At 45.8% G+C, this 14,932-nt stretch overlaps 1 protein-coding gene and 1 pseudogene across 2 annotated transcripts in view; both read right to left on the bottom strand.

Moving 5' to 3' along the window:
• The window catches only part of LOC308515343 (histidine-rich glycoprotein-like), a 285,767-nt pseudogene that overhangs the window by 220,458 nt on the left and 50,377 nt on the right, over positions 1 to 14,932 (bottom strand). The window lies entirely within an intron of this gene.
• The window catches only part of LOC308516174 (kininogen-2-like), a 32,021-nt gene continuing 31,417 nt past the window's right edge, over positions 14,329 to 14,932 (bottom strand). The window contains exon 10 of the mRNA XM_081087017.1: positions 14,329 to 14,566. Coding sequence (XP_080943143.1) covers positions 14,486 to 14,566 — 81 coding nt within the window. The 3' untranslated portion in view covers positions 14,329 to 14,485. The remainder of the gene's footprint in view (positions 14,567 to 14,932) is intronic.

Genomic DNA, 14,932 nt, shown 5'->3' with positions numbered 1-14,932 from the left:
CTTCTCTGGAGAGAAAATGGCAAAAGATCCTGGACAGAAATTGGCCACAGAACCTAGAGACAGAACCTGGCTACAGAACCTGGATAGAACATAGCAAGAGAACCTGACTAGAACCTGGTGACTGAACCTGGCTGGAGAACCTGGACAGAACCTAGAGACAGAACCTAGCAAGAGAACATGGACACAGAACCTGGCTGGAGATCCTGACCAGAACTTGGCTAGAGATCCTGGCTAGGCTGCTGATCAACTGAACGCTGTCTCCATGTCATTCCTTCTTTGCCGACGCCGTCCACACCTTTGGGGACCCCTGGACCCGCTGGGGTTGGACCTCAACATCTGGCACCCGAACAGGGACCCCTAGGTAAGCCCCACTCTCGGGATGGATAGGACTCCACCGTAGGAAGAGGGTGGATAGTCTTCGCCGACTCCGTCCACACCTTTGGGAACCCCTGGAACAGGATTCCCCTAGGTAACCCCCCCCAATTGAGAACCCCACACTCGGGATGGTTAGGACTCCACCAGGGTACTGCAGACCCCCCTATAGAGGATAAGTAGGGTAAGAAGGTGGATAGTATAGAACTTAGATTGAGAAGATGTGCCATACTGAGTCCAAAGAAAGACTCTATTGATTCTTAGATTGAGAAGATGTGCCATACTGAGTCTAAAGAAATAAGACTCTGTCTTGATCTTTTAGCACATATGCTTGCTAGCAGAGGAATTAAGGTTACGCCCAGTCAGACAGAACGTTTTATACAAGAAGTATGTCCATGCTTTTCTGAGGAAGGAAAGGTAAATGTAAAGGCATGGGAGAAGGTAGGCCCAAGGAGCCTTATCCTTAACCCCACTGCAGCCTTTCCACCCCGGGAAAGTGTAGGATTGGCAAGCTCTCCCTGGGGTGATAGATCAGGACTCATGTAATAGCGGAAAGCGCCAATCCTACTCTTAAAATGGATACAAGAGAGCATTTCGGGTTTTTCTTTTTAATGCCTGCTTTTAAAAAATAAAAAAGGGGGAATTTGCTGGGAGCCAGTCCATCCTTGCTGTTTCAAGGGACCTGGCATATATGGCATACTGTTCTTAATATGTTTGCTCACCTTCTTGGCACTATGTGTTTTAACCAAGGTCACCTCTCTGAGAAAGGTTGTTTCCCCAGGTAGGGATTTCCCCCTGAAGTTAGGGAGGGAATAAAACCCCTTAACTAAGTGCCAGGCGGGTAATTAATCACTTTAACTACGAACAATCATGCTTAAGCTACATAATCTTTACTCCCTGGAATGGAGATAAGAAATGCCCTTACCTTTGGAATAGAGATTGATAGGATTGGAATCAACTGGTATAAATACAGATGTAACAAGACAACAGGACACAGAACCTAGACACAGAACCTAGAGACAGAAGAACTTCGCTGGAGAGAACATGGCAAAAGATCCTGGGCAGAACCTGGCTACAGAACCTGGCAGGAGAACCTGGACAGAACCTGGCGACAGAACCTGGCTGGAAAACCTAGCGAGAGAACATGGCAACAGAACCTGGACAGAACTTGGCAACAGAACTTGGCAGGAGAACCTGGATAGAACCTGGCTGGAGAATCTGGCTAGAGAACCTGGTGACTAAACTTGGCTGGAGAACCTAGACACTGAACTTGGCTGGAGATTCTAGACAGAACTTGGGTAGAGATCCTAACCAGAACTTGGCTAGAGATCCTGGCTAGGCCGCTGATCAACTGAATGCTGTCTCCATGTCATTCCTTTTTCGCCGACTCCGTCCACACCTTTGGGTACCCCTGGACCTGCTGGGGTTGGACCCCAGCACCTCACCCCTTTCCACTTTGGTAACCACCATTCTGTTGTTTGTATCTGTGAGTTTATTTGTTCATTTATTGCTTTTGGTTTTATATCCCCCATACAAGTAAAATCAGTTCTTGTCTTAAAAAAAAAAAAAAAGAATTACCCATTATTATAGAAACACTAATCTTGTTGCCCAAACATAGCCTGTGTATTTTCCTTGCATCATTTTTGGCATCTTTTAAAGAAAAAAAGTCTGGTGCCTATTGTATAGTATTCATGAAAAGTTGAAACTTGGGCCAAGAAGCCACCCCAAATTGAGCAGGGCACGCCTTCTCTTAAGGTAGCCTTTTTCTCTTCATAGGTACAGAAACCGCAGACTAATTTCTAAATTGTGAGAAATGTCTCATCTATCCAAATTTCAAATGATGGACTGGGAAATAAAAACATGGTGAAAATGAGACTTTTAAGAACACTCCTGAGAGTGGTCGTTCACTTTATAGAATCACTAGGAGACCTAGTAATTAATGGGCTGGGGCCTTTTTTATTTACCTCTACTTTGTCTAGGGAGTTTTCCTATAAATCTGTGTTATTGGCCATGTGTACCGCTGATATTGTTTCTCCCCGTTGCCACATTCCATTTGCTCTGGGGAAATTTAGTAAAGGCCTGACCATCTATTGTTACTTTTCTATGAAATTAAAGACATGCTTAATAGATGAACAATAAACACATTAAACCAAACAAAAAATACAGATAAAACAATCAGCAGACAGCCCGGAAAAAACGTAGACAAGACTTAATAAATCAGAGTTCTTTTCATGGATCTTTCAGATGTTTTACATTGCCTGGGCCTTACAGCCAGAATGTGGCCCCGATCTCAGCCTGTTGTTCACAGATCTTATCCTATTCTGCTCTCCAAAGCACTGACTGGCCTCTAAAGTTGTATTAGCTAAAATCTGCCAGTCCCAGGGTGTCACATGGTAATTGTCAGACAAAGCATTAAAGAGTCTTTTTGTAAAAGGACTGTTAGCCCCTTTTTCTCTAGTGGATGAGCCTTTCTACACTAGAGGCAGAGGATCCAGGGCCTTAGGTTTTACAGAATTTTGATCCCCAATAGGAATGGGCATACTGCAGTTTGAACAAGAACCCACAGAGATAAAGATGTCAAGGGCACTCCTTTTCCTTGAGCCTGATTTAAGAGAGTACATTTTGACACCTTAATTCCTTTATCCTTGAGCATGCAAGCTAAAAATTTACAATGATGTTTTTGCCTTTTACTCGAAGTCTTCCCATTATAATCTGGTTGAATCAAAACATTCCTCGTCTACTTACGGTCATGACTTCTAAGCTGGCATGGGTTTGTGTACAGTGAACTTACCACCTTTGTGGTGAATTTCCACTTTTCCTTTTTCACTTCGTTTTTTGCTAAGCCTAATTTTTTCCTCCAGATTCCTATTCATGGCACCAGAATGCCACAACCTTTTGCAGATGGGGTTCAGGATCTGAAGAAGGGGCCGACGCACAAATGAAAATACTATACAAGAAATACGAATTTAGAAGGCATGGGGGCCCAGGTGGACACATCTCTCTTGGAGAGGCACACTGAATCCTGGCCTTATCCACTTTTTATTCAATTTTTTATATACATCTTGTCTTCAGTAAAACACGGCTAACAGGTAGCAGACAGACCATCTCTAAGGTCAATAAAGATCAGTAAAGATTAGTAAGGTTCAGTAAACATTTCCTTTGAGGCTATTAGGTCAGGAAATTGCTTTGAGCCACCGCTGTCTCAACACAGCCCTGCTAATTCCAAAGGTCCATCGGCCTTCCGTGTTCCTTGGTACACTCTTATGACAATATTGGAAAGCGGTGGCTTCTCTCAGTTTACCTTGACCCCCAGGTTAACATCGTTGTCAATATGCTGTAAATGATTAATGGGTCCTGGGGACAGAAAGTTGAGACATGACTCTGATTAGTGGGTGAAACTGTGAGCTGCACAAATCTCTTTATTTCTAGTAGGTACCAGGTCCAAAGTGTTTTTGACCATAAGCACTGCCTCATTCATTGTTGTGGGGGGTCAGGTTAGCAGTAAAGTAATTTTCCTCCATCTGCCAGCCTGTTTCAGCCAGGGATTGCCACCATCAGTCTCCTTGTTGGATTATAGCACTATAAGTCTGTAGCAGAAAACAGCTATATTATTTAAGGGAGGACCTGAGTTCAGGTAGAATAAAATGATTAAGAGGCTGTTGCTTTGGAGTCAGATCTGAATTTCAACTGTCTGTTGTTATCCTCTTCCTGTGTGATGCTGGGTCAGCTATGAAACATCTCTGAGCCTTTGTTTCCTCATGTTTAAAATGGGGATTAATGCCTCCTAGCAGGATTGTATGATAATTAAATAAGAAAACATATAAAGTAAATAATACAATTCTTGGAACACATTGAGGTGCTGAATAAATTATGCTATTGATTATTATTTTTTTTCTTATTATTATTGTGCCTGAGAAGAAGTTGAGGGCACCAGCTATCATTTCCATTCTCCATGGCTCTTAAAACATGCCAAAATTACTATTGGTTCCTGTGGAAGAGAACTGTAGTGAGGGTAGAATTCAAGCCATTTGGTGCCCACCCATCCCAGAGAAGGGGTTAAAGGGAATACACCATTGGGAGAGGGGCTCAGCATTGGGGCACAGAGCTGGAATTAAGCTGACCCCTCAGCCCTATTCCTCCAAATAAATCAATATACCTATATGGATCCATCATACCAGGAGAACCCAGGAACATCAGACCAGAGGGAATCAGCCCAGATTCCCTTCCCACTGAGACAGCATCTCCCTCCCTGCTCTCTCCTCTGCAGTGAGTGTCTGTAAGTGTCCACAGCAATGGTGCTCAGCCTTGGCTAGAATCGCCTGAGGAGCTTTGAAAAGTCCTTATGTCCAGGCCTCCCCTGAGAGCAATTCAACCAGGATCTCTGGGTATTAAACCCAGGCATTGGTAAATTTGAAATTCTAAGATGAATCAAATGTGCAGTCAAGGTTGAGAACTAGGATGACACCAGACAGAACCTGGAAGGAGTTCAAAGAAAGAGGGAAAGGTCAGGGTTTACCATACAAAAAGCAGACAACACTTCTCCAGAGTCCAGATTGGCTTAGGGAGTGCTAAGAGTGGAAGGGACACATTTTGACTTTTTTTTTATATCAAACTTTCAATATTAACAACAATAGCTTTTAAATACTCAAAGAGTTCCACTCCACTGCAGCTTACAATAACTGGAATACTATGAAATCTGGCCAAGGTGTTATTAAGGGGCTCTCACAAAGGTGGGTTGGGGGAATGCTATTGATTAAAACAAAAACTGTTTTATGCTTCAATGAGTTGAGTTCCTTCATTAAGTCTTTCAATTATTGCTGTATTGTTCATGTCCAATATGGAGAGTCCTGGGAAAGCCAGATGCTGTGAAAGGAAAGCAATGGGACGGGGAAAAGCCACCAAGGATGAGAATAAGCTTTTCCTACAATATTGTTTTGCTAAAACTTAGGGGTACTCATGAGAGCCATGCCTTTTCTTCCCCTTGCTTTATTGAATCTTGAATACTGACACAATGCTAGTGATGCCACCCAGTTACTGGGGTAGCTTCAGATGAGACAGACATTTCAGGGACCCGGTGAAAGTGCTAGGGTGGCAATGGTCAGGAGAATACAGAACGATGGTGAGTAGGAGAGATATTCTGTCCTGGGGAACTGTCTGATCTAGTGTTGTGGCAGAATGCACGGGAGAATGATCAGCTGGCATTCTGAGGGAGGAAAGTTTAACCTTTATTTCGCAGATCTGCTAGTCCAGGGGAATTCTGGATCCAAAGCCTGAACTGAACTTGTAGGGAGGCTCTGACCTATATATTTCCTCCTGTGGCGGGCTCCTGAGGACCCTGTAGCTCTGTCCAAGTCAGTCTTGGCAGAGCCTTGGGTCATGCTCTGCAACTCCGCAGCTTCGCCCAAGTCAGCTATGGCGGGGCCCTGGGGTTAGGCTCTGAAGCTCTGCCCAAGTCACTCAGAGTTGACATATAAGACTACAGTTTTAACCCGATGCTGAACTAGGTTGCATGTTCCTGCCAGCCCCCCCCCCCCCCCCCCATATTCCGTTACACTAGGAAGTGATGTTTAGCATTGGTGAACCTTCTTACTGGCTTTGGGAAAGCTTCTTGGCAGTCCTGAGCCAGTGAGTGGTCAATGATGTGGAATGGAACAGCCCTGATCTCCTCACCTGGGAATGGAGAGGGGTCTCGTGATTTTTCACAAGATGGTTATCAGGGCAGCCGGGGGTAGATATATCTTCACCTCCATGTATTCTTTCTGGCATGCAGGTTCTTTCTGGGTGTCCTGGCTATCCTATCTAATAAAAGAGTAATATGCAATTTAACCATCACTTCATCACAAAATGGCGGCAGCCATGGAGCTTGAGTGAGCAGGAGGCTTTGGTTGTCCTCAGTGATGGAGGAAGCCAAGCTTCCTGCCTACCCTGGCCAGCCCTGAGCTCTGCTCAAAGCTAGAAAGATTCAATTATTGAAGATAAATTAATCCCAGATATCTGTTTCCAGCCACGCAAGGCCTTCACTCAAGGAGGGCCTGGGAACCTGGGTTGCCAGGGGCAACCAAGGCTTTGAGCCAGACCAAGGCTAAAAGTTTCAATTATAGAAGTTAAATAAATCCCAGATACCTGATTCCTGATAACGGCCCTCAGCCCCTCACCAGGATGACCAGACACCCCAGTAGAAACCCCTACCCTGAAGGGGGTGTGGCCAGACTGAAAACCGCCCTCAGCCCCTCACCCAGGCTGCCCAGGCACACCAGTGGGGACCCCCACCCTGAAGGGGGTGTGGCCAGCCTGCAAACTGCCCTTAGCCCCTCACCCAGGCTGGCCACACTCCCATGGGGTGAGGGTCTCCCCCGGGGGAATTGACCAGCCAGAAAACAGCCATCAGCCCCTCACCCAGACTGGCCAGGCATCCCAGTAGGGACCCCCACCCTGAAAGGGGTGTGGCCAGCCTGAAAACAGCCCTCAGCCCCTCACTCAGGCTGGCCAGGCACCCCAGTGGGACCCCCACCCTGATCTGGGACACCCTTCAGGGCAAACCAGCCAGCCCTCACCTGTACACCAGGCCTCTATCTTACCTAATAATATACAAACATGCAAATTGACCATACCTTCCCTATGCCCACCAGCCAATCAGATGAGTATGCAAATTAACCAAAGATTGCAGTTAATTTGCATACATAGGTGCCCAGCAGCAATCAGAGCCTGCAATCAGAGCTGAGGGGTCCCCTGACCAGGCCTAATGCCTTGGCCACAGGCATTAGGCCTGGGCAGGAGCAGAGCCAGCGATGTCGAGGAGCAGGGAGGGAGCCAGCGATGGTGGGGAGTAGGGGCAGAGCCAGCAATTGCGGGATCTGGGTCAGGTGCAGAGCCTGTGATCATCAGGAGCAGGGGTGGAGCCGGCAATTGCAGGGAGCTGGGGGTCCTCTGCCCAGGTCTAATGCTCCTCGGCCACAGGCGTTAGGCCTGGGCATGGGTGGAGCTGATGATCATGGGGAGCAGGGTAGGAGCCTGGGATGGTGGGGAGCAGGAAGGGAGCCAGTTATGGCAGGGAGCAGGGACAGAGCCAGCATTCACAGGGAGCAGGGGTGGAGCCAGCGATAGCAGGGAGCTGGAGGTCCCCTGCCCAGGCCTAACACCTTGGTCAGAGGCATTTGGCCTGGACAGGGTGGAGCCGACAATGGTGGGAGCAGGGAGGGAGCCAGCAATCATGGGGAGCAGGGGCGGAGCCGGTGATGACAGGGAGCTGGAGGTCCCCTGCCCAAGCCTAACACCTTGGTCAGAGGCTTTAGGCCTGGGCAGTGGCAGAGCCCACGAAGATGGGGAGCAGGGAGGGAGCCGGCGATGGCAGGGGCAGGGGCAGAGCCGGTGATCACGGGGAGCAGGGGCGGATCCGATGATTGTGGGAGCTGGGGGTCCCCTGCCCAGGCCTAACGCCTTGGTAAGAGGCATTAGGCCTGTGCAGGGGCGGAGCCAGTGATGGCAGGGAGCTGGGGGTTTGAGACTATCTTTCAAAGCTGTTTGTACAAAGAACAGCCCCTGGAGATAGAGACTGTGACACCGTCCAGAGCAAAGGGAAATTTTACTTATTGTCTTTTATAATAATGGCTCCTTCCAGCACAAGGGTCATGCTGTCCTATATAATAAAAGGGTAGCGAGAAACCAAGATGGCAGCATAGGTAAAAACCTGAAATTGCTGCCTCCAACAACAAATTCAAAAATACAACTCAAAGAGAAAAAGGACATCATCCAGAACAACAGGAAGGCTGGCTGAGTGGAAATTCTACAACTAGAAGGAAAGAGAAAAGCAAACTGAGACTCAGAGGAGGTGCAAAAGTGCAGAGGTACGGAGGCGCACATGGCAAGAGCTGGCAACTGAGGACGCGGCTGGCTTTTTGAATCGGGAGGGAGTCACAAGCCCCCGGCTGCTCTGAACTGCAGTTCCGGGTGAGTCTCTGGGGACCCAGACTCTTACAGGGAGAAACTGGACTGTCTGGCATAGGGTGGAACTCAAAACTTGAGGGCAGCTTTCTCTCAAAGCTGCTTGCAGCGATTACTCTGGAAATGAGACCTGGCGCCCCTTAGGGCAGGGCTGAGGATCAGCCATAGCTGCATGCTCCACCCTGTTGATTCCCTGAGACCCCACCCCACCCAAGCTTCAACAGAGGCTTTTGCATATGAATGCCCTGGCCCTTTGCAATTTGAAAATTACCTAACAAACTGCAGCTGGGCAAGACAGACCCAGAACTTCCAAGAGAAGGCCCAAGGCCCCAGAGCAGCTTGCATTGCTTCACAGCTGGTCCTCATTTGGACATCTCCAAACCCCAAACAAGGAAGGGAAATCTGCAGATCTCTTCGTAGCTCCTGCTGGGTAGACTCAGGCAGAGGCTAAATTAGCACCTCCTTAGAGCTCCAAGAGCCAGTGTACCCAGTGGTCAGAGTGGGACCATCCAGATTAAAACTCCTCAGATCCATAAGAAACACACTCAGGGGGCAGACTCAGTGAGCACCAAAGCCCCACTGAAGCAAGTCTTGCCTCAGAAGGGTATCTTCAGCACAGAAGTTCTCCCACCGGAGACACAGCTGATTCTCACAGCCAATTGGCCTGGAGGTCAATTCCTCCCACTGATACCTACAACAATCAAGGCTTAACTACAGCAAGACTGTGCACAAAGCTCACAAAGGGATTCACTAAGAGTGTCCACCTCAGGTAATTAGGGAGGCTGAGCTACTGGGCCCTTTAGGACACCTAGCACACAAAGCCACTCTACCAACACAGGGAAGCATAAAAAATGCGGAGACAAAGAAACAGAGCACAAATGACAGAAATGGAGGAAAGCAAACTACTGGATATAGAGTTCAAAACCACACTTTAAAGGTTTTTCAAGAACTTTCTAGAAACCACCGATAAATTCAGTAAGACCCTCAAATACTCTGGTGAGACCGCCGATAAATGTAGTGAGATCCTTAAGAAATCTAGTGAGACCCTTGAGGTTATAAAAAAGAACCAACTAGAAATTAAGCAGACACTGACTGAAATAAAGGATATTATGCAGAGTTCCAACAGCAGACTAAAGGATCGCAAGAATCAAGTCAAAGATTTGAAATATGAAGAAGCAAAAAACACCCAACTGGAAAAACAAGATGAAAAAATAATCCAAAAATACGAAGATAGAGTAAGGAGCCTCTGGGAAAGCTTCAAGTGTACCAACATCCGAGTTATAGGGATGCCAGAAGAAGAAAGAGAGCAAGATATTGAAAACCTATTCAAAGAAATAATGACAGAAAACTTCCCCTACCTGGTGAAAGAAATAGACTTATAAGTCCAGGAAGCGCAGAGAACTCCAAACAAAAGGAATTCAAAGAGGACCACACCAAGACACATCATAATTAAAATGCCAAGAGCAAAAGACAGAGAGAGAATCTTAAAAGCAGCAAGAGAAAGAAACTCAGTTACCTACAAGGGAATATCCATACGACTGTCAACTGATTTCTCAACAGAAACTTTGCAGGTCAGAAGGGAGTGGCAAGAAATATTCAAAGTGATGAATGCCAAGAACCTACAACCAAGATTACTTTATTCAGCAAAGCTATCATTCAGAATTGAAGGTCAGTTAAAGCTTCACAGATAAGGAAAAGCTAAAGGAGTTCATCACCACCAAACCAGTATTATATGAAATGCTGAAAGGTAACCTTTAAGAAGAGGAAGAAGAAGAAAAAGGTAAAGATACAAATTACGAACAACAAATACACATCTATCAACAAGTGAATCAAAAAATCAAGTGAATAAATCATCTGATGAACAGAATAAATTGGCGATTATCATAGAATCAGGGGCATAGAAAGGGAGTGGACTGACTATTCCTGCGGGGGGGCGGGGGGGAGGGAAGGGGTGTGGGGGATGCGGAAGAGACTGGACAAAAATCGTGCACCTATGGATGAGGACAGTTGGGGGTGGGTGTTGAGGGCGGAGGGTGAGAACCGGGTGGAGGGGAGCTATGGGGGGAAAAAGAGGAACAACTGTAATAATCTGAACGATAAAGATTTAATTAAAGAAAAAAAATAAAGTTATTATTTAAAGGTAAAAAATAATAATAATAAAAGGGTAATATGCAAATTATACCAGAAATCCTTCTGGACGTTCTTCCAGATGAAGCCAGGGCCTGAGGGAAGCCAGCCCGGGTCTCAGATGCAGGAGGGAAGCTGGTGCCAGCAGCTGGGGGAAGTAAGGCCTATTCTTGCACAAATTTTCATGCATCGGGCGACCGACCAATACTAATAAATGGGTAATATGCTAATTAGACTGGATCAACCGGATATCTTTCGGTCATCCAGTCTTCCTTGCAGACAAAGCCACAGTGGTGAGGGACGAGGCAGATGTGGTTAGAAGTGATCAGACCGGCAGGTGAGCAGTTAGGCATGATCAGGCCTGCAGGTAACAGTAGTTAGGGGCAATCAGGCAGGCAGGCAGAGTGGTTAGGGGCAATCAGGCAGGTGGGCAGGTGAGCAGTTAAGAGCCAGCAGTACTGGATTGCTAAAGGGATATCTGGCAGTCAGACATCCCTTGAGGGGACCCGGATTGAAGAGGGTGCAGGCAGGGCTGAAGGACTCCCCTCCCATGAATGGATTTTGAAATCTGCATAGGCACATCCAGCTGCCAGAGGAACTATGAGGGGAGTTAGTGAAGAAACCCACAGAAGGTTGTTGCCCTAGAGCGCCTCCTGTGGCTGTAGGTCAACATGGCCAGCGGTGGGGGAGAGAGCTACTCTCCAAAGAAGGAAGGATGAGGCCAGGCCTGATCTCTTGCCTCTGAGTCCTCACTCACTGCATCTCACTGTTTGACTTCCCGAGAGTCATAGCTCTGCTTCATTCCATCTTCTTGTTCACACACAAATGTCTCCTTTGAACAAAGCTAACCCAGAACCATACAGAAAAGGGGCTTCTTGGAGACAATTCCTGTTTAGCTAATTTGACAAAAGCTCCCAGTTGGTTAATATTACTTATGTAAAAAAGCTAGTACTTTCCTTCTTTCCAAGAGCTACTATTTTATCCGGTTTTAATAATAGTGGTATTTCCACACACTCAGAAATGCCATCTAGGGAAGATAGGAGACAGAAAAGCTGCCATAATGAAGATCTTTTGCTAGTTTCAGGCTTCTAATTCATCAATCAAATAGAAGTTAAGATTACTTTCAGAAAATAATTTCTCTCCTTTCTGTTCTTTTTTGATGGGAGGAGTCCTGTAATTGCAGTTTTCTCACTTATTTTTCACAAGCTTAGTCCATGAGTATCTAATGGTACTTTCCTGTTAATATGGCAGGTGCCACAGATATTTCAGTAAATGAAATAATTTGAGGTGGGTCCTAGTAGTGTTTTACATCCATAATGATTTCATATGCTCAGTCAGTTGTTGAAATACCTTAAATTATGTGCATTTGGGGTCAGTCTGGTTGTTAGAGTTACTAGGAAGCACAGATCAGCTTCCAGTTTTCTTGTTTGTGTTAATGGCATTACTATTCCCTTAGGCACCTAGATTGGAACACTTTTGTCATCTTTGACTTATTCCTGTCCTTCACTTGTCAGACTCAGTAAATAATTTGTTTGTAAGTCTTTGAAAGGCCATTCATACCCATCTTGTACTCTTCATTTTTATTGCAACAAACCTAGTGAATATAATGCTTAGTTAACTGTCTGTCCATCTGTCCATCCATCCATCCATCCATCCATCCATCCATCCATCCATTCATGCCTTGTGAATCATATAACCTTCCTATTTAAAAAAAGATTTGAAAGACAATAAAGAAGAACATTGTAAACCTGGATTAAATGGAAGCACAGTAGGCCTAAATCAATTGTTCTCACCTTTTGATGCATTAGAATAAATGGAGAACTTTTGAAAAATACTGATACTCAGAACAACTCACAGAGATTTGGCTTCCTATGGTCTAGAGCTTCCTCGGTTATTCTAATGTGCAGCCAGGTTGGGAACTGTGGAATTGAAAATGATGGAGTAGCTGTTACCGGCCACTTGATATGAGCTGATTACAACCTTAGAAACATGTGTATGGCTGCAAAGGCAAAAGGGATATATGCTCTGTTAAACACATGTATTTGTCTGACAAAATATTTTCCCCCAGAGTTAAATTCAAAAAATAACACAGTTGTGTTCCAGTAATGCAATAATAGCTACCCTTTTCTAAATGGTTGTCATGTGCTAAGCATTATCAGTTAAAGGAATTGACTCTTTTAAGTCTCACCAGACACATATAATGTGAGCATATTATTTACCTAACTAGAGGCTTGGTGTACGAAGTTCATGCGGGGGGTGGGGATGCGGGGGGCTGTGTCCCTCAGCCCAGCCTGCACCCTCTCCAATCTGGGACATCCCTCTCACAGTCCTGGACTGCTGGCTTCCAACTGCTCGCCTGCCTGTCTGCCTGATTTCCCCTAACAGCTTCTGCCTGTCAGCCTGATCACCCCCTAACCCAGGGGTGGGCAAACTTTTTGACTCGAGGGCCACAATGGGTTCTTAAACTGGACCGGAGGGCAGGAACAAAAGCATGGATGGAGTGTTTGTGTGAACTAATACATGTTAACACTGCTGCTGGTGAAGGGGCGGAGGGGAGAGCAAGAGAACCCTCCACTCTTTCGGCTCCGCGGGCTGGATAGAGCAGCTGAACGGGCCAGATCCCGCCCACGGGCCGTAGTTTGCCCACGGCTGCCCTAACCACTACCCTGCCAGCCTGATCAACACCTAACTGCTCCCCTGCTGGCCCGATTGCCCCCAACTGCCCTTCCCTGTAGGCCTGGTTACCCCTAACTGCCCTCCCCTGCAGGCTTGCTCACCCCTAACTGCCCTCCCCTGCCAGCCTGGTTGCCTCCAACTGCCCTCCCCTACCGACCATCTTGTGGTATTCATCTTTGGCCATATGGGGGCAGCCATCTTGTGTGTTGGAGTGATGATCAATTTGCATATAACTCTTTTATTAGCTAGGATATTTTAGATGAGGACACAGGGATGTTGATAACTTAAGTAAATTTCCAGCTTTTGGATTCAGGCTGCCTAATAGCCAATGCCAGTGCTTGACTCTGTCATAGTTTACCCTGAGCAGTACTCAGAACAGCATCAAACACAATAAGATATTTAATAAGGGTTTTTGTATTGAGATAATGATCATCTCAGATTCAGAAATGTGTTTTTGTAATGCCAACATTGATAATAATACCTCATGGCAACTTGGCGTAATGAAGTTCAAAAGGTCTGCGTATGAATGCCAGCTCTGTCATGTAGTAATTATGTGACCCTGAGCAGGGCACTGGGAGCTAGTTTCCTCATTGTAAATGAAAGGTGGTCCTGGGGACCTCAGAGTTGTTGTGAGGACTAAGTCACACTCTAAACAGAAACTGTGCAGCATGGTAAATGGCTCCAATAAGCACTCAGTAAATACCTATTTCAGAAAATTAAAAATCTCTTATCATTTTTATTCTATTAGATTTCTACTTTTTACCATTATTTGAACCAAAAAGATAATTGTAAATTTTCTTTAAACTTTTTTGTTGTTTGATGTTTTTTGCTAGTGAAAAGTTGGTAGGCATCCTATTAACAAAGAAGTGTTTTGTTTTCTTTTTTGGTAATTACCTAGATCTTTAAAAAAATAACAAAACAAGAGAAAACACTCTTATCTTTGGGCTGAAAATCAGGAGGGGGTGGGAAGGAGAGAGAGGAAGAAGGGAAGGTAGAGAGATTCCTTACATTGCTGATGGAAACATCACCCACAAACCCTTGATTTAGAGCCCATGTTGAGGTCCTGGTGGTAGGGATGGCTCACTTAAGGGATCCCCTCTTGTTCCAGAGTTGCACTATGAGTCTCCATGGTAGAGCGTGCTCTCTGATCAACTGGACTTTGCTGCAGGATGGGTGTGGCTGAAAGCAGACTACTGTGAATGAACCAGGGGTGAGAACATTAAGATCAAACTTTATTTCACACAGAAACAGAATGACAAAATGGCATTCTTCTCCATTGACATTCTATCCCATCTTCTTGCTCTTCCATTCAGGGCTGCTGACAGGTTGCTGGGGCTATTGTCCCAGGCATGGAGACTCTGCCCACTGGTCAAGAGGCCTTCCTCTCAGATGTTGGCTGTGCCCCTGCCTCCCGAGGTCGGGCCTTGTACACGCAGGGTCTTAGTTGCTTCTGTAAGTATAGTAAAATTCTGTTAATATGGTGTTATCATTCAACAAGAGAAGAGTGAAACAACCAGTTGTCAAGAGGAGACTTTTTCCTGACATCATTGGTTCTTTATTGAAAAGTACAGATAATGTTTGAAATGGAATAAAAACTCGGAGGCTCAAATGCATCCAATAACTTGAAGTAGCAGTGGCACATGCATCCACAAGCGACTATAGCTGTTGAAAGCCCTGTCCTGTTTCCCTAGGCAGAACACAGCAGTAATTATGAAATGCGTGCTTCCCTCATATTAGAAGCAATTAAAGACCATCATATTGTTCTTTTTTTGTAAAAATCAGATCTCTTCAATGCCCTAGCAAAAAGTGATTCGAT

The sequence above is a fragment of the Myotis nattereri genome (assembly GCF_964212035.1).
Source record: "Myotis nattereri genome assembly, chromosome: 3".
Lineage (NCBI taxonomy): Eukaryota > Metazoa > Chordata > Mammalia > Chiroptera > Vespertilionidae > Myotis > Myotis nattereri.
This window is presented reverse-complemented; position numbering and strand designations above follow the sequence as displayed.